Below are 23,124 nucleotides of genomic sequence, written 5' to 3' on the forward strand. Positions count from 1 at the left end.
CCGCTCGGCTCCGCTCGGCTCCACCCGGCTGCGCTCGGGCCCGCTCGGCTCGGCTGCTCGGCGCCGCGGGTCCTGCTCGGGCCCGGAGCTTTCGGCCGCTCGGCCGGACTGTGCTCGCTCGTCCCGCCCGACCCGCCGCTCGGCTCCGCTCGGCTCCCGGGAGGCGGGACGGGCGGGGCGCGCAGGGGCAGGGCCGCGTGAGGAGGGAGGCGTGTCGGTCGGCGCGAAGGGCGTGGCGGGGGGCGGGCCGGCAGGAGGGCCTGTCACAGCCGCGGAGTGAGGGTCGCGGGGGAGCTCCCGCGGTCGCGGCAGCGCTTGTGCCGAGGTTATTGGCGAGCTCCGCCCCCAGCTCCGCCCCTTCCGCCCTGGACGCCGGGCAGGCGGTGCGGGCGGGGCAGCCGGAAGTGCGCCCGAAACGGTCCCGTGTGTTCCGGCGGTCCGCGGCTCGGGCGGTCCCCGCTCCCTCGCATTCTTCGTTCCGGGCTTCAGGCCGTTCGCCCCGCCCCTGGGCCGCCAGCACCGCCTCCCCGCCCGGCGCCATGGCCGCTGCGGCCGGGGACGGCGCGGTGAAGCCGTTGCAGTGCGCTATGAAGCTGGCCAACGGGGCCATCGAGCTGGACTCCGGCAATCGGCCCCGGGTGAGGCGCGACGAGGCGCGGCGGGCCCGGCCCCCACGAGAGGCCGGCTCAGTGGGCGTGGGCGAGGGCGGGGCCGCGGGGTGGGCGCCGGCCGGGACCCCCGGCGGCTGCGGGGCGCCGGACGCGGTGTCGGTTCCGACCTTGGACAGCTCCCAGGCCTGTCCGCCCCGTTTTCCCGTCTGTCCCACGAGTCGGAACCGGAGCCGCGCCGGCGTTTGTAAAGGGGATGCTGCAGGGTCCGCGCAGCTGCCTCCGCATAGACCGCCAGCCGCTCCGCTCCGTGTGTGCGCTTCTCCGGGAAGACGCTGCGGATGTGGTCAGATTCCCACGGGGCGGCATCCGAGAAGGTTAAGTGCGGCTCTCGGTGCTGCGCCCTCCCTGTCGCCGCCGCCGGTGGCGGGAGGGGTGTCAGCCAGGCTGGCGGCCGGGTGGAAAAGCCGGCCGAGCCGCCCGGGCTGCGCGGGAGGGAGCGGGCTGCGGGCGAGCCCAGGAAAAACATCCCGGGCCCTCCGTCCACTGCTGTCCCCAAGTCGGAAACCCTTCCCGCATCCATTGGATCCTCATCTCTGCGGTGTGGACTTAAACATGAATAATTTGGGGACTGGGATGCAGCGGGCGCGCGCGCGCACACACACACACACACACACACACACACACACACACCATGCTGTGAGTCCCAGTGCCGCCTGGGCTCCGTGCAGGCAGCCGGACAGGATGCCCACACCCTTGAACCTGGCAATGCTCTAGAATCCCCTGTACCGGGCAGTGGGGTCCAGGAAAGGGATCGCCCAGAACCCCAGCCGGAAACAGATTCTACGATTTGCAGCAGCACTCCCTCATTAACCTCCCAAGAAAAAAATTTGCCAGCCAGCGAATGAAGGGCACAGAAATGAAACTTGTTGCCTAGCGTGGAAAATGACAGCAACTCTCAAAGTTGCTTCCCCTGCCACTTCCTGCCTGTGCTGGGGAGAAAGGCGAGGGAGAAGGGATGGGGATCCAGCTGGGCACCTTCCCCTTCGGGTCTGGAGAAGACTGATATACCGGTGCCCCAGGCAGACCAGCCAATCAGCCGACCACCTTGGGCTGGATGCTCAGGGCTCTCTCCGAGATAAACAGACACCGTTTCTGTGCTCCCCACCAGGGCGGCAGGCGGCCTGATGGAGGCCTTTGCCTGTCCCGCCTGACCCCTGCCGTTTCTCTTCCGGGGGCACAGGAGGCGTATGCAGAATACCTGAGGAGCATCCACTACATCTCCCAGGTGCTGCTGGAAGAAGTGGAAACCACCCAAGGTACAGCTCTCAGCCTCACTGCTGCTCCTGGGCTGGTCAGATTTTGGACACCTAAGCCCTTGGTGGGTTTCAGGCCTGGGGGTGTCCTGTCCTACCCACTTGGTCATTAGCAGAAGGTGAATGGCTGGGCACTCAGTCAGCATGAGCTATCGTGTTGTGATGTGATGGGGGGGGGGGTAGTCGAGTAGGACGTGACCAGGGAGGAGTGACCGGAGCAAAGGCTGGGGGCAGCCTGCCAGCAGAGGGGTGAACAAAAGCCCTGAGCTGAGAGTGGGTGCTGGGTGTGAGGAAAGGCAGGCAGGCCGGGGCAGGTTCGTGCATTAGGGGCAGGCAAGGAGCTGGGGTGGTTCCCACAGGAGGGTTAGCTCATGGAGAGGCCGGCATGGGGGCAGAGCCTCCAGGAGGTCCCCATGGTGGGGACAGCAGTGGTGAGACCTCCTGGAAGTGGATGGCCTGGGGGATGTTCTTTGAAGGTGGACTTCACCAGACTTGCTGGAGGGGGAGAATTCTGCTTGAGGGCACCTTGGTTGGGGAGAGGTGGGAGTCACCACAGTCAGAGCAGCCCTAGGGAGCCAGTGAGCTTAGCAGAGGTCTGGGGACTGCAGGACAAGGACTGGGAGGAGTTTGGGGCAGTAGCCCAGGAGGTGTCCTGGGGGAGAGAGACCCTGAGAGGTTGGGGAGCACTTGGGACTAGGGAAGACGTGGGGGTGAGGGCAGTTTCAGTGGGAGTGTGTTGAGGGGCTGGCTGTGAAGGGAGCAGGAGGTTGGTCAGGACCTGGGCTGGTGGTGTCCAGGGGTGTGGGGAGGCAGCTCCTACAGTGAGTGTCTGCTGGTAGGAGAGTCTATAGAGTGGAAGCCCTAGGGAGGGTGAGGGTGGGCTGAGCACAGCCGAAGGCCAGGAAGTGGGCGAAGAAGTTGTCTCTGTGAAATGGTCCCTGAATGGTGGCCCACCTGCTGGAGGGGCTGTGGGTGCATGTGACGTCCTCAGGAGAAAAGGCCCCGCTGGGTAGAGAGAGGCTCTGACGGTCCAGCTGAGTCAGTGGGACAGTCAGTCAGATGCTGGGCTGGCCCTGCTCAGAGCCCGAGGGCCGATGGTCAGAGGTGAGGGGTGGGAGGGCTGGCCTGGGAGTCAGAGGTTAGGAGACAGTCAACGTGCCCTTGTGTTTATCTCAGCAAGAATCTGGTTAGTGAATGAGTGATGGTAACCAGTCTTCCTGTCCGTGCCCCAGACGCTGGCGAGCCCGTGCCCCCGGATGCCCTGAAGATGCTGAAGCTGGCAGAGCAGTGTCTGGAGAGAGCCCAGTCGACGGTGGCCAAGCTTGGTGGGTCTCCAGCAGGGCCATCCCCCTAAGTTTGTCTCCTCTGTGGCCTGTGGGGCCCTGTGCCAATTTGTGGCTCTGTGTGCCTCACAGGGAAAGCCTGCCTGAAGCCAGCCATGCCCGTGGCGGCTGCTGGCCCCTCGCCTACCAGCCGACACCGCCGGGTGTACTCGGACGAAGGGGGGAAGCTGCTCCCGTTCCTGCCGCCAGAGATCTTCCAGAGGCTTCAGGTGGTGGAGTCGCAAAGCTCTAAGAAGTAAGATGGGGGCGGAGGGGGGGGGGGCGCGGGCACAAGGAAGGTGAGCGGAGCCTGGGTTTGGCCTGCGAAGGGAGCTCACCGTGGCATGGTTCGTTTAGGTGAAATGGGTCCCAGGATGGAAATGCCCGTGTGCCTGGCGGAAACACATACAAACTGTCCTTGGAGAAAAGCTCCTTTAACTTCCGTAAAATAAGTGGCACAGGGTCCGAGATCACCAAGCACACAAGGAAGTAAGGAACCGAAGGAACGACAGCAGGGACAGAGTACAAAGCTGTCGGATCGAGTTATCAGGCACGGCTTGTAAAGCAATCGTGCTCTCTGTGTTTAGAAATGAAAAGCACGTGTGACGATGCCCACAGGTTGCCCTGGCCAGTGTGGCTCAGCAGTTGAGTGTCGCCTGTGCACCAAGAGGTCACAGGGCATATGCCTGGGATTTGGGCCTGATCCCCAGTAGGGGGCATGCAGGAGGCAGCTGATAAGTGTTTTTCTCTCATCGATGTTTCTCTCTTCCTCCCTCCCTCTCTCCCTAAAATCAATAAAAACATCTTTTTTTAAAAAGAAAAGACAATACCTGCAGAGAAAAGAAATACCTGCAGGAACAAGAAATTATAAAATCTGACCTAGCAAATAAAGAATCAAGTAGAAAACTATAACACCACCATTATTGTTAAACATGACGTGATAACAGTAACAACAAATTACAGTTGATCCTTGAACGGCTGGGGCTTGGGGGCACGGAACACCATGCCTCAGGCTGCTCCGGAGGCTCCAGGCCCCTGGCTCGTCCACCTGGGGCTCTGGGGCAGGGCCAGGCCCAACGCTTCCACCCCGGGGCAGCCTTTCTCCCCATCCCCCACCCAGGAAAGCAGGAAGAGGTGGGACCGAAGCTTTGGTGGTGGGGGCTGTGGAGCTGTTCTCCAGTAGAGGTGGTTGTCCCTTTCCTGGGCTGCTCACGGTGCCGTGGTGCCTTGAGTCTCATGTTGTTGCCGAACACACATGACTGAATGGCATCAAGGGCTGAGGTCTGGCTTCCTGGCAACAGGACGCCCGCATTTCAGGGGGCTGTGGTCCAGGCCCCCCAGACACCCTCCCTCCTTTACCCTTCCTGCCGACTCCATGGCTACTCCCTCACGTCCTGGCCTCAGGGCTGGGTTGGGAAGGGTTCTCGGGTCCCCAGAACATTGCTGGGCTTCCTGGACCTGGACAGCAGCTTGTCCCGTTTCCAGGGAGCTGACACCCCTGGAGGAGGCCTCCCTGCAGAACCAGAAGCTGAAGGCCGCCTATGAAGCCCGGATGGCCCGTCTGGACCCCAGCCAGGCCCTGCAGAAGACGTCGCTGGTGAGCAGGCCCTAGGGAGGCTGTGTTGCTGGGGGAGGGAAGCAGGCCTTACTCCCCCCTCCCCTCCTAGACCCTGTCCCTGCAGCGGCAGATGATGGAGAACCTGGTGATCGCCAAGGCCCGGGAGGAGACTGTATCCTTTCTGTCCACCAGCCTCTGTGTCCAGAGGGGGGATCGGGAATGTGACCTTGAGCTGAGGGAGGAGGAGGGGGAGAGAGTAGCAGCTGACAGGGTCAGGGTGTGGGCACGACCTTCTTCAGCTTCGGGAGAGCCATGTGCTCGGGGAATGGTCCGCACACCCCCCTTGGCAAAGACCGTCCTGCCCCCCAGCAAAGGAACTCCTCCCCATCCTTCAAGTCACCTGCCTTCCTGGCTAGTGGGTGCCCGTCCTCCAGCGCCATCACTAGCCCAGACCTCCTGAAGGGCCGAGGCAGTGCCCTGCCCACTGGACCCTGAGTCCGGCCGGGCTTAGCGCAGGCGCAGGGCATCGGGCACGGCCTTAGCTCTGCGCCAGCTGCAAAGGAAGATGGAGGAGCGACGGCTGCGGCTCCAGGAGGCCGCCAACAGGTGCGTCCCCTCCCGTCGGTCCAGCCGTGGCCTCAGGGCAGCTGGGAGGACGGGGGTGCACCCAGCGCCCGAGGCCCAGCCCCGTCCTTCCTCCCCAGGAGGTTCTGCAGTCAGGTCACCCTGACCCCCGAGGAGCGGGAGCAGCGGGCCCTCTACGCCGCCGTCCTGGAGTACGAGCAAGATCACGTGAGTCCCGGGGGCAGGTGCCTGGGCTACGGGCTGCGGCTCCGGGTGGGGGTCCTTGGGGTCAGGGTTACCCCTCTGCCCCCTTGTGGGACACAGGGTCCCCTGGGCCTGATGGCATTGGATCTTCACTGCACCCCAGGGTAGGTATCAACAAGGAGGCCTGGCCTTTTGGGGTGCAGCCCTGTCTGGGCTGGGGGAGGAGGAGGAAGGAGGGACCTCCCTTAGTGGGGGTCCCGTGCTCTCCTCCACGGTCTCCTGTCCTGCAGGAATGGCCAAAGCACTGGAAGGCCAAGCTCAAGAGGAGCCCTGGGGACCTGTCACTGGTGACCAGCCTGGTGTCCCACCTGCTCAGGTACAGGGTCCTCAGGCCCCGCCCTCTGGCTGCTGGAAGGCCTAGGAGGGGAAGAGGTGATCATGGGCCGGGGGCGTGCTGCCCAGGCCCCTTTGCCCAGTGGTCTTTCAGGGCCTTTCTCTGCTTCTTCCAAGGGGTGGGCCAGACTCTGGAGGAAGGAATACGAGATGCTTGTTGGACGAGGGGTGTGGGGAGGGTGGGCTGCTCAGCCCCCAGGTCCGAGGCCAGCCAGGGGCCGCAGTCCCTCTAACCCACGGCCTCCGCTTGTGCTGGCAGCGTTCCCGACCACCCCATCGCGCAGCTCCTGAAGAAGCTCCAGTGTGCGGTGTACCGGGCGCTGTACCACGTCGTGAGCAGGGGCGCCGCGGCCGCCCCAGCCCCCGGCGGCTGCTCCCTGCCCCCTGATGCCGAGGGGCTGCTGGCTCCTGGAAGCCGGCGCCTCCGGCCCTCACAGAGTCTCTACTGCATGCTGTCCCCCCCGGAGCCCAGCCCAGCCCCGCATCCCCCTGCCGGCCCCCCCACCAGTCCCCCCACGCCCCCACTCCAGCCCGGGCCCCCCAACAGAGGGGCAGACAGCAGCCCTAAGGGGTCTCCCTCACCCCTGGTGCGCAAGGACAGCTCCTTTGAGGACCTGGAACAGTTCCTGGCCACTTCAGAGAGGGGGGGCCAGGGCCCTGGGCGGGGGGCTGACCCTCAGGCCTCAGGGGTGAAGGAGGAGCCGCTGCTGGAGCCGCTGAGGAGCATCGTGAAGGACGTTCACAACGCGGTCGGTGAGGGCTCCGCAGGACAGGCGGGCGGTGGGAGCTGCTGGGACGGCAGCCAGGCCAGCCCCGTCCTGCAGGGCCCTCCCCTCCACCTTCCTCTGAGCCACACATCCTGCCAGCAGGCAGGCCCCCGCCCGGCTCCGGAGCAGCTGGTCTGGCTGTGGTCCGGTTCCCTCAGTCCCTGCTGTGTCTGGGCTGCCCGGGGATCACGCCTGGCCCCCCGCAGTCTGTGGTTGGGAAGGTCCATCCTCAGGGCCTCGCCGCCAGTGGCCCTGCTGTCTCTTGGGCTGGACTCACGTCCTCGTCCTTCCAGACCAAGGCTGCCAGGCACAGCCCGAGGCTGACGGTGGCTCCTCCCCAGAGTGTGTGGGCTCCCTGCGGTGGGCCCAGGTGGCCAGTGACTTCCCAGTCCCAAGGAGGGAGCTGTCAGGGTTTCTCAGAACCAGAACCGAAGCCCGACAGGGCCCTGTTCTCACTGTGGGCCATGCTCTCCAAGGGACCGGGCAGTCCCCCATCCCAGGAGGTCCCCCTCTCCCAGGTGGTTCCCCATCTCTTTGAGCAGGTCTCCCTCCTCCCCAGGAGGGTGCTCCATCTCTCTGGGCCTCAGATTTCTTGTCCTTGGATTTGCTTCTAAAGCTTCTCCAGGCTTCTTCCCCGAAAGAGCCTGTTTCCTGCTCTCCTTCCCAGGCTGCTTCCTTGGCCCCTCGGGGGTGGGGCTGGGTAAGACCCTGTGAGCACCCAGGGATGAGGGCCCAGACTCCAGCTCTGACCCTAGGCCACTTAGACACAGAAGGGGGTGATGGGAGGGGAGTGGAGAGAGGGCCAGGCAGACAGCCCTCCCCACTGAGCCAGGATGCTAACTGTGGCCCCAGCACACGGAGGCTGGCTCTGGGAGGCAGAGAAGGTGGTGGGTGGGGACTCGTCTGGGTGACGTCCGGGGCTGCCAGCTGGCCCACAGTGCCGTGTGTCGGCTCTGTCCTGGCAGACAGGCTGCTCTCGCTGACCCTCCTGGCTTTCGAAGGCCTCAACACAGCCGTCTCCAAGGACCGCTGCCTGGCCTGCATCGAGGAGCCCTTCTTCTCCCCACTCTGGCCCCTGCTGCTGGCCCTCTACAGGTGCGTCCCAGCCCCAGGCCCCTCCAGGTTCCCCGTGTGTCACCACCCGCCCCATCCCGGCCAGAGCTGTGACTGCTAACGGTGCTTTACTCCGAGGCATCCTCAGCTTTGCCCGTGGTGGTGGCACATCCACCCTCCTGGGACTGGGGGCAGGGCCAGCTCGCCCCACCCTGCCTGTCCCGGCCAGGGTCCCCTGGGCAGCTGAGCCTGGCCTCTCTCCGCCGCAGGAGTGTGTACCGCCCCCGGGAGGCTGCCCTGAGCAGGAGCATGGAGCTCTACAGTAATGCAACCCCAGCAGCCCTTGGCATCCCCCCCAAACTGCTCCCTCGGGACCCTGAGGCCTTGGGAGCCGGCACCTACCCCTACGGCGTTGCTGCCCAGGAGCTGGGGCTGCTGGTCCTGGAGTGCTGTCCCCAGAAGAAGCTGGACTGCATTGGTGAGAGGGGGCGTGGTCACCAGCCTTGGTGAGGGGAGGCTTGGTCACACCAGCCTTGGGGAGGTGGGAGGAGGGGGCGTGGTCACACTAGCCATGGTCCTGTCCCAGCTGGCGACCGGGCCTGTGTGCCTTGTCTGAGCTGCAGGTCTCCTCCTGGCTAACGGGGTGTGTTCCATGGGACATGAGTGGTGTGAGCGCGATGCCCACGGGAGGGATCACCCACACGATGGGTGTGGGGCAGTGCTGGGGCTCTTCTGGCTGCCCCTGCCCTCACCCCAAACCTCGCTTCTGTGCTGCAGTGCGGGCCCTGCGGGTCATCTGTGCCTGTGCTGAGGGCTACTACTGGGCCCAGGAGCCTGCACCCGAGGCGAGACCACAGCCTGGCGCGGCCGCCATGTGAGTCCGGGGGGGCACGGCCTGGGGTGCGTGATGGCCAGGGACCCGCTGGCTAATCTGATGATATTCAGGGTTGCTCACCCCAGATGTATGTGCTTCGTCCCTCCATGCACACCTGGGGGAAGCTGCCTGAGCTTAGTGAAGAGCCTGCTCCCTGCCCTGGGGTTCCTGCATCGTCCCTGCCCCTCGCCCCAGGTGCTGCAGCCGGGGGCGCTCATGCCTGGTCCTGCCTGTGGCCTGCAGCCTCCTGCTCTGCTGTCCATCTGGGGCTGGCATTCCCATAGCCCCTGCAGGGGCACTGCCTCCTGCCACCCTGCCCCTGGGACCAGGGTCACCCTGAAGGCACCGATCATTGCAGCCTGGTGGGCAGGCTGTGGCACCTCCCCACACCCAGGGGCCTGCAGGTGACGGGCAGGTAGAAATCAGAGCTGAGTGTGAGGTCGGCAGAAAAGTGGGAGCCAGTGCCCCCCCCCCCCCCCGGGCCAGGTGCTGGGCCTCAGTGCAGGGTCGGCAGGGCTTTCGGCTGGCTCCACAGGCCCCTTCCCCAGTTTGTCATCTGGCTTCCAAGCGAGTCCCTGCAGTGGCTCAGCTCCAGGACTGGAAGTGTTAGCCTGGCTGCAGCCCTACAGCTGTCTCTGTGGGCACCGGCCTGTGTCCCTGCAGCTGTGCGGTGCCCACGGGACATGGGGGCAAGGCCACGAGCAGGAGCTCATGGTGTGAGAGGCCTTCCTATCAGACGCCAGCCACAGTCCGCCCTCTTGCTCTCCCCAGAGAGCATGGGTCACGGGGCCCTGGGTTGAGGTTCTGGGGAGCCCCCCGGGCCTCACTCCCCTCTCAGCTCACTCAGACTCCTCTCACCGAGGGTCAGGGTCAGCGTGCTCAGCTGAGTGACACGTGATTTCAGGCGTGAGCAGGCTGCCCGGGACCTGGGCCTCCCCTCCATCTCCTGCTCCCCCGGCTGGGGCAAGCTTCTGCGGTTAAAGCTGCCCCACCTGCCCCCATGGGGCTTGTTTGGGGCTGGCCCAGCTACTCCTGGGTGCTCTGGGCGGATGGGTGCAGAGAGCGGCAGTAAACGCGGGACCTCACCGGGGCTGAGCTGGGGCTTCGAGGTTTGGGGATGGAGCAGCCCCACGGCCCCGGAGCCTCGGGCCAGCGTGCTTCTGTCAACAGTGGCGCCGACGACCTCCTGCCCATCCTGTCCTTCGTGGTGCTGAGAAGCGGCCTCCCCCAGCTGGTGTCGGAGTGCGCTGCTCTGGAGGAGTTCATCCATGAGGGGTAGGGCCCGGGCTGGGGAGCCGGGCAGGCACCGCACACATGGCCCACGACCCCTCCCCCAGCCTCTCTCTGCCACCCCTCGCTCAGCACACCCCTCGATTGGGGGTGGGGGACAGTGGGGCAAGCTCTGAGCAGCATCCGCCTGGGGAGTGGGCTGCCCCCCCCCCCAGCCTCCCTGACAGCCCCTGGTCCTGCCCCCTGAGGGCAAGTGCCCTTCTAGAACTCCAGGGCCTCCTTCAGTGACAGACGCTGTCCCACAGGTATCTGATTGGAGAGGGGGGCTACTGCCTGACGTCCCTGCAGAGCGCCCTGAGCTATGTGGAGCTGCTGCCCCGGGGGGCCCTGGGCAAGTAGAGGAGATGGGACATCTCACCGGGCTCTGCAGCTTCCACCCCATCCTACCTTACATCTGCCCGAGGAGCTGCTCCTGGCAGGACGGGGCCAAGCTGAGCCAGGCCCTTCTCTTTCCTGTTTCGGCCTCCGAGAGGCCCTCTCGCTCTCCCCAGAGAGCTGTGGGCTCCCCGGTGGGGCACAAGGGCAGAGCCAGGGCGTGGGCCTTCTGCCCCTGTGACAGCTCCCTGAGCCAGTTCTTGTCTGAATCAAGAAGAGAGCCTGTCAGCCCCTGCCCTGGAGGCCGGGGCCCAGTGGTTTGAAACTGCCTGTTTATTTATTGGACACGACCACTCCTCTCCCCTGGAGGCCCAGGCGGCCCTGAGGGACCTGCCCACGCCTGCCGACTCTGAGCCACCCCCCCACCCCCCGCCCATGGCAGTGGGCATCCAACACCCCCTGGCAAGTTCCTGCCCCTGCACATCCCCTCTGGGTGGGTGGGAAGCTGAGGCCTGCTCTGACTCTCCGTGCCCCCAGCAGCCACTGACCTGCTGAAAATAAAGAGTCACTGATGTCTCCCTCCGTGTAGCTTGCTTGCTCCCCACTCTTGTGGGCAGAGGCATAGGCAGGACAGCACCCACTCTACTGACCAGCAAGAGCCAGACTCCCAGAGAGCGATGAGATCCACGACACCAGGCCTGCCCCCCACACCCTCTTTGCAGGAGTGGGACAGCCTGGGGTGGGCCCCTGGGACAGGATGCTCTGCAGGGCCTGGTGGGGTAACAGGGTTGGAGGTCACACCTGGGCAGAACACTGTTTTGTACTCCAGGTGGGAGCACATGGGGCAGTGGTACCTCCGACTCCCGGAGAGGAGAGGGCAGGTGTCTGGGCCCAGCCATGGGCAGCACCTGCCAGTGAGGGAGGACACCCCCCCCCAGCACCCTGGAGGCCGGGGGGGGGGGGGGGGGGGGGAGGGCAGGGCCCCAGCACAGCAGGTGCTGGTCGTGGGCGCAGTGCTAGGCTCTTTGGGAAAAGCTCTTACAAAAACAGGAACAGTGGCATTTATTGGGCCAGACCGTGTTCTAGGGCTTCTGCAGGTTCGCACCAGCCACGGAGAGTGCAGTCCCTCCGCCGCCCACATATTATGGCGAGGGGCCTGGGTCTGAGCCCAGCAAGCCCGTGGGCACCCGGGGCCGCCGTCCTGTCAGGATCCCCGCGGGCTGGAGGCCGCTGCCCACCAGCGCCCAGGACCGACGGGCCCGCACCGCCCACTCACCTCGCCGGGGAGGGCGACGGGGCCCGCCCGCCAGAGGAGATCCCCGCCGGCGGTTCGCGAGGAACCTGCGCTCCTGCACCCTGGCCCGTCGGTCCTCTGAGCCCGGCGCCCTGCCCGGTGGGACCGCCGCTGGGACGCCCTCGTTCACCGAGTGTCCGCTGTGCCCCGCGCCGGCTTCGAGGTGGACGGGCCCCGCGGGGACCGGCGGGAACGGACAGGCCCCGCCCGGCCGGTGTTAGCAGAGGCGGTGGCGACTGATTCAAGCAAGGCCCGCCCCGCGCGTCACGGCCGAGGCCGGTGGGCGGAGCCGGCTCCGGGCGGAAGCGCTTTGCTGGGGGAGAGGCCGAGCTGAGCGGTGGGCGCCCGGGGACCGCTGGGGACCGACAGGTAGGGGTCGCCTGCAGCTCACGCAGAGCTACCGGAGAGGGGCCCTCTGTTCCGGGGGGGGGGGGGGGGGGCCTCCGCTGGAGGGCGGGGCGGGGCGGGGCGGGTGGGGCCCCAGGTGGGGTTGCAGTAGGTACCCGGGCTGCTCGGCCGGCGAGGACTGGGTCCCGGGCTGGACGGGTCCTGTGGGTGCTGGGTGGGGGCTCTGGGCGCACAGCTGCGGGCAGGGGTCCCGGTTCCTCAGCCCGGCCCTCGCCCCCAGGATGGGCAGCAGCTCGCTGTCCGAGGACTACCGCCAGTGCCTGGAGCGCGAGCTGCGCCGCGGGCGCGCGGGCGTGTGCGGGGACCCGTCGCTGCGCGCGGTGCTCTGGCAGATCCTGGTGGAGGACTTCGACCTGCACGGGGCGCTGCAGGACGACGCGCTGGCGCTGCTCTCCGACGGCCTGTGGGGCCGCGCCGACCTGGCCCCCGCGCTGCGCGGCCTGGCCCGCGCCTTCGAGCTGCTGGAGCTGGCGGCCGTGCACCTGTACCTGCTGCCCTGGAGGAAGGAGTTCACCACCATCAAGGTGGGCGCCAGCGACGAGGATGGCGCTTTCTTGACCAGGCGTGGGGGTGAGGGGTTTCTGGGGTCCTCGGCCCCTGGTCTCGGGGTGCAGAGCGCGCTGAGGGGTCCTGCGTGTGTTGGGTCAGCTCTGGGCCGAGGGCCCGTGGGCACTCCCAGCGCTGAGAACAGGGGGTGGGTGGGTGGAGACCACCCCAGGGTGCCTGCGTCCTGGGTGGCTCCTGCCCCTGAAAGCTTCCATCACTGCCCTCCCCAAAGCTGCCATAAAAATCCTAGGACAAGCCCACGGGAAGGACTCGAGTTTCCATGGTCGCCCTCATTCCTCCAGGATGTGGGCTGATCCCCTTGATAGAGAATGAAGCCAGGGGGGTGTGCCCTGGGAAAGCAGGCAGGGGCTGGGGGAGGGGGGGCAGACTGGGCATGCGCCTAGCTCACCCCTGGCCCAGGTAGGGCGGTTGTGCTCGGGGCTGGCCTGGCCCCTGTAGATGTGCAGCCACCAGCAGAAGGGGGCAGGCGCTGGTGCTTAATTCGGAAGTGCAGGGAGGTGATGATGTCACTGGGCACGTGGGCGAGTGGCCTCCACAGTTGTCATGGCAGCGGCAGCCTTTCTGGGGAGAGGAGCTCTGGAACCCACTGCTCACAGAGGACACAAGCTGGTCTGAGGTTCTAGGACTTTCATTCATCCATTCAGAGGGTAGGGTGGAGGGTGGGGGCGTGCAGAGCCCAGGGGAGGCTGAGAGCAGAAAACAGGCCTGCCCTTGAGGCGCTCCTGGGCCTTGGTGTTGGGCAGACCTGGGGGAGGTCTGGTTCTGCCTCCTCCTGGCTGCGAGGAGCTGGCACCGCTGTGAGCCGAGGAGGGCTCATGGTCCCAGGGCTGTGGGTTTTGGAGCTGCAGAGGGATCCAGCAGGTCGCCATCCCAGCGGGTTTTCTTGTCGTGCACACAACCCTGCCGTCCATGAAGCACTTACCCACCTGGAGCCCGGAAGGCAGTGGATTTCTCAGTGTGCGGGCTCTAGTGTGTTCTGACCTCCGAACCGTTTCTTAAACCGTGGTGAGGGGGCTGCCCCAGTCGCTGGCACCAGGCTGCCATCGGAGCGGGTGTGGCCGAGTGGCCAGGGCGGAGTGCGGGCTGGGCTGCTGCTAACCGGCCTCCTTTGCAGACGTTCTCAGGGGGCTACGTGCACGTGCTGAAGGGTGCGCTGTCCGAGGACCTCCTCATCCAGAGCTTCCAGAAGATGGGCTACGTGCCCAGGGACGACCACTGCCTCACGGTGACTGCCCTGCCCCCCGCCCACCAGCTGGTGCAGGTGGCCCTGGGCTGCTTCGCCCTGCGGCTCGAGTGTGAGATCCTGGGCGAGGTGCTGGCACAGCTGGGCACCAGTGTGCTGCCAGCCGAGGAGCTGCTGCAGGCACGGCGGGCGAGCGGGGACGTGGCCTCCTGCGTGGCCTGGCTGCAGCAGCGACTGGCCCGCCAAGAGGAGCCGCCGCCCCTGCCCCCCCGCGGCTCCCCTGCCGTCTTCCGGGCCCAGCTGGACCTGTACCGGGACCTGCAGGAGGACTCGGACTCGGACTCAGACGATGCCAGCCTGTACGGAGGGCCCTCTCCAGGCCCAGGCTCCCCCTCCGTGGAGCCGGCCTACCGGCCTCTGCCTTGGGAGCAGAGTGCCAAACTGTGGGGCCCTCAGGGGGAGGCCTGGGAGCCCATGGAGGAGGGGGAGGCACTGCAGCGGGTCAGCAGTCCGCCCCGCAGTCCGCCCTACGGGGCCCTGGAGGAGGAGGAGCCCGAGCCCGAGGCCTTCTCCTTTCTCTCCCTGCGCCGAGAGCTGCTGAGTCGGCCCGGGGACCTGGCTGCGCCCCCAGCCCCTGGGAGCCCCAGCCCCCAGCACGTGCAGAGGCCCATCGCCGAGCCCGCTGGCTACCAGGTGCACAGCTGCCTGGCCCCTGGCGTCCTGCCCACGCGCTGCTGCGACACCTGCCGCCAGCTGCACACTGCCCACTGCGCGGCCCTGCCCGCCTGCCGCATGGGCCATGAGCTCCGGGCGCTGCTTGGCGACGCCCACCAGCGCCTGTGGCTGCAGCGCGCAGAGGTGGACACCCTGCTCTACGACAGCCCTGGGGCCCGGCCTTAGGCCCAGCCAGGCCCCTGGTCAAGGGCTTCCCCAGTGTTTCCGTGGTGCTTCTCTGCCCTTGTCCCTTCCCAGCCTCGGCCACTGCGCCCGGGACAGAAGAGCCCAGGCTCCACAGGTGGCTGGGGTCTTGCCTCCCATGGAAAGTTCCTCTTACCCAGACCCCACCACTCAGACCCACGCCTGACCGTGCTGCGTAGGTCTAGCCCACCTGACCGTGTCAAGGCACCCGAGCCTGTCCCCATGAAGGACCTCCCCCTCCCCACCATGGGCCCCATGGTCTGCCTGGAGCCCCCGATGCTCCCTGTAGTTCCGATTTGGAACATGTTGCCTCCTACCAGGTGTCCAGAGGGCTCTGCCAGGTGCGTGGCTGACCTGGCCCCACTGTGGGTGTCACAGGCCAGCACTGGCTGGACATGTGCCCTGGTCATAGCTGTGCAGGAAGCTGGGTCATGGATGGAGGAGAGATGATCTGATCTCAAACTGGAGAGGCGGTGCCCGAGCTCTGGAGAGCAGGCAGCAGCAGGTGGGGGCCGATGGAGCCTGTACCGGCTGTCAGTCACTTCTGGGCACAGCCCCTAGACTTCCCATGAAGCCCACCCCAGGAGCAATGGTAAACATTTGTGCCTGCCACAGCCCTCGGTGCAGGTGCCACCCCCTGTCCACCCCACCCCTTTCCCAGTACTTGTCATAGGACAGAACCTCCACACATTAAAGGACACAGAACCGCCTGCGTCTGTCAGGAAAGCTTTTATCTCAGTTCCTGTAGCACCAACCGTACCCTCCCCTGGGGCTCTGCCCCCAGGAGGGCATTTGCTCTGTTGTCTCCAAGTGGTCATGGCCCAGACCCAGGTCCAACCCACACCCAACCCCTCCACACACCCCTAGCCAGCAACACCCCCAAGATGAGCCCCGTGGGTGCTTCCAGAGCTGCTAGGAGCCCAGGGCGGGGCAATAGGCAGAACCTAGTAGGGCCCCAGGTGTGGCCACCACAGCTCAGGTGGGGCCCGGCTCAGGGTGCCCACATCCACATCACCCACCGTGCACACCCTGCTGTCGGGGGCAGTGGTGGGTGAGGAGGCAGGAATCAGAGCGGTCGGCTGAAGCAGCTGGTGAGTCCTGGCCAAGGGTCCAGCTGGATCTCGGGAGCCGTCAGCCTGGCCGGCAGGGGCCTTGCATCAGGGCCTGCAGCGCTTGCTCTGGCTCTCAGACACGGCGGGAGCAGCCCGCTTGTTGCGGTGGTGAGGGAAGGTGGGCATGAGCTCCGGCTCACAGGCTGTGGGGAGGGGGCGTCAGCACTGGCGGCACTTGGCATTCACCTCAGGTCCCTGGAGCCCCCCTGCACCTCCCTCTGCTCCCCTATGACCTGCAGACAGTATGTGTGCCCAGTGTCCAGCGGCTGCCCATGCAGGGCCAGCAGGCCACCTGGATGGGTCTGGGCTGGGAGTGCCCCCCACCCCCACATCACAGGCTGGGGCTTGAGGAACTCAGGCCGTCCCAAGCCCCCCCCCCCCCCCGAAAAAGGCCACCAGCCAGGAGCTCTGCAGACGGAGCCTGAGGGTCCTGGGGACTCACGCAGGGGCTTCTCCTTGAAGTAGGAGCTCTCCAGGCAGTCCCCGGCCGTCGCCCTGGGGGACAGTCTGCCGTGAGCACCCCTCGCTCAGGCTGGGCCCCCGAACAGCTGCCCGACCCGGCAGCCCTGGTTCCCATTTCCCAGCAACAGAAGGTGGGTGGGAAGGGGGCTGGGGCCCAGAAAGTGATGGGAGCCTCACAGTGGCCTCCGTGATCTGAGTGGACAGAGACCACAGAACTGGGCACCTGGCTCGCCACGCGTGTCTGGAGGGACCCTTGGTGGCGGCACGGCCTGTGTTCTGAGAAGCCCTCTTCAAAGGGCTCGGTGCAGTGCCCCCGCCCGTGGTCAGCACCTTTTCTTGGGGTCGTACATGAAGAGCAGGTTCAGCAGGCGCAGGCCGGCCTCTGAAAGCCACGGGAACCGGTGCTTCAGGTTGTTGTAGGGCTGCTTCCGCAGGCTGTACTGGCTGACCAGTGGCAGCCGGGAGAAGCCCTGCGGATGGGAGCGGAGCTGCAGGGGCAGGCCCAGCGGGGGCAGGAGGGGTGCAGGGAGGGGGAGGGCAGAAGCTGGGTGCTCACCGGCCAGATGTTCTCACTGGGTGTCCCCAGCAGCTGTACGATCAGGTCCACCTGGTGGATCTCAGATGTGCCCGGGAGAAGGGGCTTGTGGGCCAGCAGCTCGGCCAAGACGCAGCCCATGGCCCTGCAGAGCAGAGCAGAGCAGTGCCTCACCTCACACACCCGTTAGCACCACCCCGACGCGGCTCTGGGACGGGCTGGAGCTCCAGAGGTCACATGGGGTGGCCACAGATGGGCCCAGCAGGCCTCTGGTGACTGCAGGGCAGGGCCTCCCGTGGACCTCAGTGCTGGGGGCTTCCCTTGGGGATCCCAGGCGCAGGCCACCTCCCTGAGCTGGGAGCAGATGCCAGCCCCATCGCCCCAGACGGCGCCCACACGACCTCCGCCCTCACCACATGTCGATGCTGGTGGTCTGCGTGGTGGTGCCCAGCAGCAGCTCCGGGGCTCGGTACCTGCAGACAGAAGCGCCCACCTCACGCCCAGTGCTCCAGGGCGTCCACAGGGCACAGCGAACCTGTGCAGCCCACCCACCGGCCACCAGTCTTTCTGGGAGCCCGAGACGTCCCAGGCAGCAGGACTGCTGACACCACCCAGCCCGCCTTCCTGGGAATCTCTGCCCACGCGAGCAGCACCTGGACACAGCTGCCCTTGCTGGACAGCTCCTGAGTGCATCCCAGACAGCACTGGGTCCTCGGGCAGGCCTACTGTCCGCCGTCTCATAGACGGGACTGAGTAACATGGCAGGAGGCATCCGACTCCAGTGTCTTCCCTTTAGCCATGCCCCTGAGCTGCCTCTGGAAACGCAGTGAGCAGCTACAGTCAGCCACGTGGGCCACCCCGTCCTGCAGGCAGGGTAGCAACCGCCTTCCCGACACAGAGCCAGGCTGGGTGTCCTGCTGCCGGGAGCTGCCCCAGACCCAACCTCCAGTGTGTGCAGCTCAAAGGCCGGCAGGGACCCCCCGACACGCCCCCACCGGGCACACCCCGGCCCAGGGACTCACCACAGAGTGACCACCTTGGGCGTCATTGGCTTCACGGGGACGCCACAGGCCCGGGCCAGGCCGAAATCCGCTGTGACGGAGGCAGGCAGACAGGAGGGAGGGGTGTCACCCAGTGAGGGGCCAGCTCATAGCCTTCAGGGAGCTTATAAGGACAGATCTGCCCTCCCCGCCCCCCAGCAAGGCGGCAGGCACAGAGACACCTACCTCAGAGCCAGCACCCGCACCCACCTGTCTTCACGCAACCCTTATCGGTCATGAGCAAGTTGGAAACCTTCAGGTCCCTGTGACAGAAAGGGAACGTCAGGGTCCCAGGAAGTGACCGCCACTGGTAGTCTTGTCATCATCAGGTAACACTCGGAACGCTCTCCCACACATCTCCTGCGTGAACTTATTAAATGAGCAGGGCAGGCAGAAAAGGCAGCTGGACACCTAAGCTCTCAAGGATCTGAGAAGTGGCAGAGCCAGGCCTCGAGCCCACATCTAACTTCCAGTCTTGCCCTGGCTCCCCGCCCAGGGCAGCACAAACTGCCCCAGGGCACAGGGAGCTGCTGCCTGCAGAGTCCTGCTCTGGGCTCAGATGGTCCCCCTTCACCCCCACCCCCCAAGTCTGGGCCTTTCCTGGCCTGTGACACAAGACCCCAGGCAGGCTCTCCACTGCGGGACTTCTCAGAGCCTTGACTTCACTCACACCATCAGAGCAGGAGGTGTTATTTTGTCCTGATGCTTCCCCAGGAGCATCAAGACAACCTCCACTGCACCGAGCCTGTCTGCTCCTGCTCCTCTCAGACCCTGGACAGCGGCGCACTGGAAGCCGGGGTCAGTACAGCACAAATGCCCAAGACTCCACACTCCTCCAGGCTGATGCCATCCCAGCACCTGAGAACCTGCCCCCCTCTGGCCCCCCAGAGCCCCCACCTGTGGATGATGAAGTTCTGGTGTAGGTACTGGAGACCCCGCAGCACCTGCAGCACGATGCACTTGACCTGTGCAGAGGGCCAGGAGGTCAGGGCGGGCCCTGTCGGGCACCAATGTGTTGGACAAGGACCTGTCAAGAGCCCTCAGGGCCCCACCCTCGCACCTGGGCCTCTGAGAAGGGCGTTGGCATGTTCTCCAGAAGACTGGCCAGGTCCTGCTCACAGTAGCCCATCACCAGGAAAATGCTGGAAGAAGCAAGGGGAGCACGCAGGCCACCTCCACCTCCTCGCCGGGGGTGGGGGGCTGGCAGAGGGCGGGGCAGGGCCGTGCGAGGCCAGAACGCTCACCTCTCCAGGTGGTTCCCCACCACCACCTCCTTCAGCTCCACGATATTCGGGTGGCGGAGGCGGAGGAGCAGTGTGATCTCGCGAAGGCTGCTGATGGGGACCCCTGCAACCGGACACGCTCAGCAAGCCCACCACAGACAGGACCCCTGCACCCTGCCCTCAGCGAGCCCCGCCCTCCAGTCAGGGCCCCAGTGCTCGCGCGGGAGAACTGAGGTCGTCCTTTCTGCGTCAGACGCAAAGCAGCAGCTGTGAGCACCCCAGAGCCCTGCCCCGCCGCATCCAGGGAGGTGAGGGGTGTGCGCACAGGGGCTGCCTCCGGGCCTGGGGAGGGGAAGGCCCTGTGGGGGGTGGCAGCTGAGACAGATGAGGAGGGAGACGGAGGACTGCAGCCCAGAGGGTGGGGGTGACGAGCTGGGGCCCTCACAGACCAGCCCCTCCAACCACCACACAGATGCTCCCGGAGGGCCGCCGGGCACTCTCAGTACCGGGGTCCAGTCCTCAGGGAGCCTCAGTCAACCTGCACCTTTCTGCCCCGCCCACTCTGAGCTGGTGTCCCTGCCCTGCTCACCATCCTTCTCCTTGTCCATCCGCACTTTCTTCAGGGCGACAATCTCGTCCGTCTGGGTGTCCCGGGCCCGATCTGGGAGGAAACTCATGGTGGACTGCAACCCGCCCCCGAGCGCACACCCTTGAACCACACGGCCTCTTCCTGACGCCTGGGCTCCCTTTCTCTTTGACAACCAGGAGCCCAGTTGCAACCCAACACCCGTGGCCCCACTAGACACGTGCTCCTGGGGAGTCCTCGCCTGCCTGGGCACAGGGTGCCTAGTTATAAAGAGCTCCCTCCAAGTTTCCCTGAGTGGGTATGCAGATCACCGCTTGGAGCTCTGTTGTTCCCACGTTCTCACACCAAATCAGGTACTTTATCTACAAAGAAGCCTTGTTTTGCACAAAGATGGCTCCGCAGAGCACTGTGCAGCCTGTGAGATACTCAGCAGCAGGAAGCACACCGGCGTCCGGCTGCTGCGCGCTCTTGGCGAGTTCTGCACTAACTACTGCAACGGGCCACTCGTGGTTACCGGGAGCAGCCTGACGGCAATCCAGGCGGGTAATCACCTGCACAGGCTTTCATCCGGCTCCTGCCGGCCCTGACAGCCTCTGTGGGACGGTCCCAGGCCCGGCCTCCCACCTCGGCCACTCACACACGATGCCGTAGGTGCCCTCCCCGATGCGGTTCAGCTTCTCGAACTCCTTCACGCTCCGGCACCGTCCCAGCTGTGAGAGAGAGGCTGGTAGTGCGAGGATTTGGCAGCGGATGGAACTGAAGACGGCTATTTCACACTTTCTTTGCACCACTGAGGTCTCACTCACCGGACAGAAAGGTAGCCACACACGTGGGCTTGTGAGATGAGAAAAGGGGGACGAGATGCTGGGCAGGCAACGCGCCCTTCGATCCCACGGCCCAGGTGGGCCTGCCTGACAAGGTAGCCACCGGCCAGCTGTGGCCAAAATGACAAGTTCCCCTCCTCAGCTGCACTAGCCACATGGTAAGTGTTCAGCGGCCTCAAGTGGCTCATGGGGACCAAACTGGACGAATCAGAAAACAGTCCCATCGCCACAGCAAGTCCACTGCGCGGCGCCAGCCTCGGTGTGCTCCGCAGATGGCAAAGCGTCAGGAATACCGACCCGGCAGGGAATGTGTCTGTGGCAGAGGCTCCCGCCCCTGCACGCGGGCCTCACTGCCTCCTCCGAGCTGTGAAAGGCGGCGCAGGGGCCTGCAGCCCCCGTGGGTGGCTGTTTCCCAGCCTCCCTTGCAGCTGGGTGCGCCCATGTGACTAGGTCCTGGCCAACCCGAGTGCTTGGCCCACCTTGTGCTAAACAGCCGCCCCTCCGGAGGGTCAGGGGAGAGGGAAGTAAAGCACATTCTGGGGTCTCTGTCCTAGGGGAGAGCTGGTACCCCAACACACGCTCCTAGGGGTGCACCACAGGCGGGCCGAGGGCGCCCGGGTAGGACTGGACTCCAACAGCTCCTCCCTGGCCCCCGCCTCTTCCCTGACCAAGCCTTGCCCCCAACGCGCCGCTGGCTAACGCCTGGGGGCCAAACGGGGACTGGGGACGCCCCTCGGTGCCCGCCTCCCCCTCCTCCCCCTGACCCCCTCCGGTCCTCCCCCCGCCCCCGGGAAGGTGCTCCTCCGAGAGGCGGGCAGCTGCCTGAACCGCCTCCTGCTGTGCACCCGGCTGCGTCCTCATCGGGGTGCGTCTCAGCTCCCCGCGCCCAGCGCCCCGAGCCGGGGACGCGCCCCCACTGGGCGCAGCTGGGGGTGCAGCGCCCGCTCCGCCGCGGGCCGTGGGTGACCCTCCCGGGTGCGGACGGGGCCTTTCGGGGCGCCAGGGAGACCACAGTCCCGCCGCCAGGGTTCCCCTCCTCCTCCACCAAAGGGGCGGCCATGGTGCCGGCGGCAACGGGACAGGGAGGCGGGGCCGGGCCCGCGCCCCCGAGCAAACCCTCCTCCGACACAAGGTGCTCCGGGGCGCAAAACTCTAAAAAACGCCCGTGAGGACGCCCGAGCCCGGACCGCCCCTCCTCGCCGGGGTGGGCGCCGGCTTCCGCGCCGGCCGCGAGGAACTCTGGGACTGCCGTCCCGCCCTGCCGGAAACCGCGGCGCCTTAGCGCGACACTGAGGGCCCGGGCTCGTCGGCGCCGCCCGTCCGCAGCGAGCGCGGCTCTCCCCCGAGCGCCCCGACGCACCCTGTGTTCCGGAGGCACCGTGAAGAAGCCCTCCTGGCGGACGCACTTGAGGCGGATCTGCTCCGCCTCCGGCTCCGGCTCCGCCATGCCGAGCGCGGCACCCGCTCCCCGGGGCGCAGGCGCGGACGGCTCCCTCGGCGCAGGCGCGTCCCCACTTCCGGGGCGTTGCCCCTGGCGACGGTTGCCAAGGGAACCGAGGGCATCGGAGGACCTGCGCTCCCAGGACCCGCTCGGGCTCTGGAGGTTCGCGCTTCGCTGTCTACCCGGCGCCTGGCCGGGCTGGGGCGCCGAGCGACGGCGGCTGGTGGAGGAGCGGCCGCGAGGGGCCGCGGGGCCCGGGCTTCGGCGCTCGGAGGGCGGGCGGGCAGGGCCTGCGGGGAAGGACGGGCCCGCACGCGGCGGTGGGTCCTGGGGTCCCTGGCGCGGTGCCCGGCCCTGCCCGGCGGGCTCACTGTCCGGCTGGGGCGGGCGGACGGGGCCGTGGGGACGGTGGTCAGGAGCGCCGTGCGCGTCAGGGACCGGGAGCGGGAGGCCTGGGCTGGGGCCGTGCTGCCGGCGCTAAAGTAACGTAACGTAAGTCAGGAACATTGTGCAACTTGGAAATTAATGCGTGGGAATCATCTTATTTCCAGTTAAACGAACAGTTCATTCTAGCTTTTTTCTTACATCGCAGCAGTTCCAGGAGTACAGCGCGCGTTTTATAAAAACGGGATGAGATCCCGGAGGCGCTCCCATCGCCTGGGCGGCTTCTCCGCGGGGGCACCTGTCCCGCGGGGTCAGGGTCGCTCCGTGTCGCCCGGGCGGCGTCCTGTCCCGCCTTCCCGGACACTCGCCCCGGGCACAGCCGGAGGCCCCGCGGCTTCCTCCGTCTCAGCGTCTGCTCGTCGCCCTTATTTTCGGGAGTTCGTCCCGAAGCGGCCCCCCATCTGTCCTCACTCCCTTCACCTTTCCACCTAGCCCCCTGGGGCAGCCCAGCTCTTTTTCATTCATTCATAAGCTAATAATGAGGCTGGAATGAGCACCATGGTAAATAGTGTTCAGATTACTTGAGATGCTCAGGGCAGGGGAAGGAGGGTAATTTCTAGGTCCAATAATACAAATCTAATGGTTGCAAGAAACTTTATGGAGAAGGGCAGTCGTCCTGACCCTATGGGGTCAAATCCACACTTGGATGGACTTGATTTTTCTGTATATTTACTTGTGACAATCAGAATGCATAAACACATTGAATATAAGTAGTGACACTAATAACGTATTAGTAAACGATGTCAATATGAGATTTCTCAGATTATACCAAAATTAGTTGGTTGGAAGTCAGTTGTACTATTTAATACTAAAAGAACATAGT

At 65.8% G+C, this 23,124-nt stretch overlaps 3 protein-coding genes and 1 long non-coding RNA gene across 13 annotated transcripts; 2 read left to right on the forward strand and 2 right to left on the reverse strand.

Moving 5' to 3' along the window:
- The first annotated feature begins 418 nt into the window (after positions 1 to 418).
- VPS9D1 (VPS9 domain containing 1) lies at positions 419 to 10,849 on the forward strand. Its single transcript, XM_081106848.1, has 15 exons — positions 419 to 638; positions 1,852 to 1,927; positions 3,157 to 3,249; positions 3,340 to 3,502; positions 4,732 to 4,843; positions 4,914 to 4,976; positions 5,358 to 5,410; positions 5,509 to 5,596; positions 5,863 to 5,948; positions 6,225 to 6,718; positions 7,698 to 7,827; positions 8,055 to 8,263; positions 8,563 to 8,659; positions 9,830 to 9,934; positions 10,195 to 10,849. Exons 1-15 carry the CDS (start codon positions 540 to 542, stop codon positions 10,286 to 10,288), a joined length of 1,962 nt encoding a protein of 653 aa, XP_080962974.1. The 5' UTR covers positions 419 to 539; the 3' UTR covers positions 10,289 to 10,849.
- Positions 4,178 to 9,906, reverse strand: LOC308530292. Its single transcript, XR_013996836.1, has 5 exons — positions 9,746 to 9,906; positions 8,188 to 8,255; positions 5,941 to 5,989; positions 5,205 to 5,357; positions 4,178 to 4,537 (listed from the first exon to the last, which is right to left on the reverse strand). It is a non-coding gene; the product is annotated as an uncharacterized lncRNA (long non-coding RNA).
- A 638-nt stretch (positions 10,850 to 11,487) lies between the features above and the next one.
- SPATA2L (spermatogenesis associated 2 like) lies at positions 11,488 to 15,351 on the forward strand. The gene is made up of 3 exons (XM_081108633.1): positions 11,488 to 11,927; positions 12,187 to 12,490; positions 13,648 to 15,351. The coding sequence occupies exons 2-3, from the start codon at positions 12,188 to 12,190 to the stop codon at positions 14,614 to 14,616; spliced, it is 1,272 nt and encodes a 423-aa protein (XP_080964759.1). The 5' UTR covers positions 11,488 to 11,927; position 12,187; the 3' UTR covers positions 14,617 to 15,351.
- Positions 15,344 to 21,917, reverse strand: CDK10 (cyclin dependent kinase 10). Of its 10 annotated transcripts, none has more exons than XM_081108636.1 (13): positions 21,777 to 21,913; positions 20,230 to 20,302; positions 19,596 to 19,667; positions 19,028 to 19,130; positions 18,844 to 18,925; positions 18,681 to 18,748; positions 17,994 to 18,046; positions 17,766 to 17,835; positions 17,157 to 17,216; positions 16,765 to 16,888; positions 16,557 to 16,678; positions 16,189 to 16,241; positions 15,344 to 15,889 (listed from the first exon to the last, which is right to left on the reverse strand). In XM_081108636.1, exons 1-13 carry the CDS (start codon positions 21,861 to 21,863, stop codon positions 15,792 to 15,794), a joined length of 1,065 nt encoding a protein of 354 aa, XP_080964762.1. In that variant the 5' UTR covers positions 21,864 to 21,913; the 3' UTR covers positions 15,344 to 15,791. The 10 variants fall into 10 exon arrangements, 9 of the variants coding, with proteins under 9 accessions (XP_080964762.1, XP_080964761.1, XP_080964766.1 ...); XM_081108635.1 differs by having other exon boundaries at positions 19,596 to 19,647; positions 21,777 to 21,893; XR_013996933.1 differs by having other exon boundaries at positions 15,346 to 15,889; positions 16,432 to 16,678.
- Positions 21,918 to 23,124: the final 1,207 nt, after the last annotated feature.

This window comes from Myotis nattereri, assembly GCF_964212035.1.
Source record: "Myotis nattereri genome assembly, chromosome: 15".
Lineage (NCBI taxonomy): Eukaryota > Metazoa > Chordata > Mammalia > Chiroptera > Vespertilionidae > Myotis > Myotis nattereri.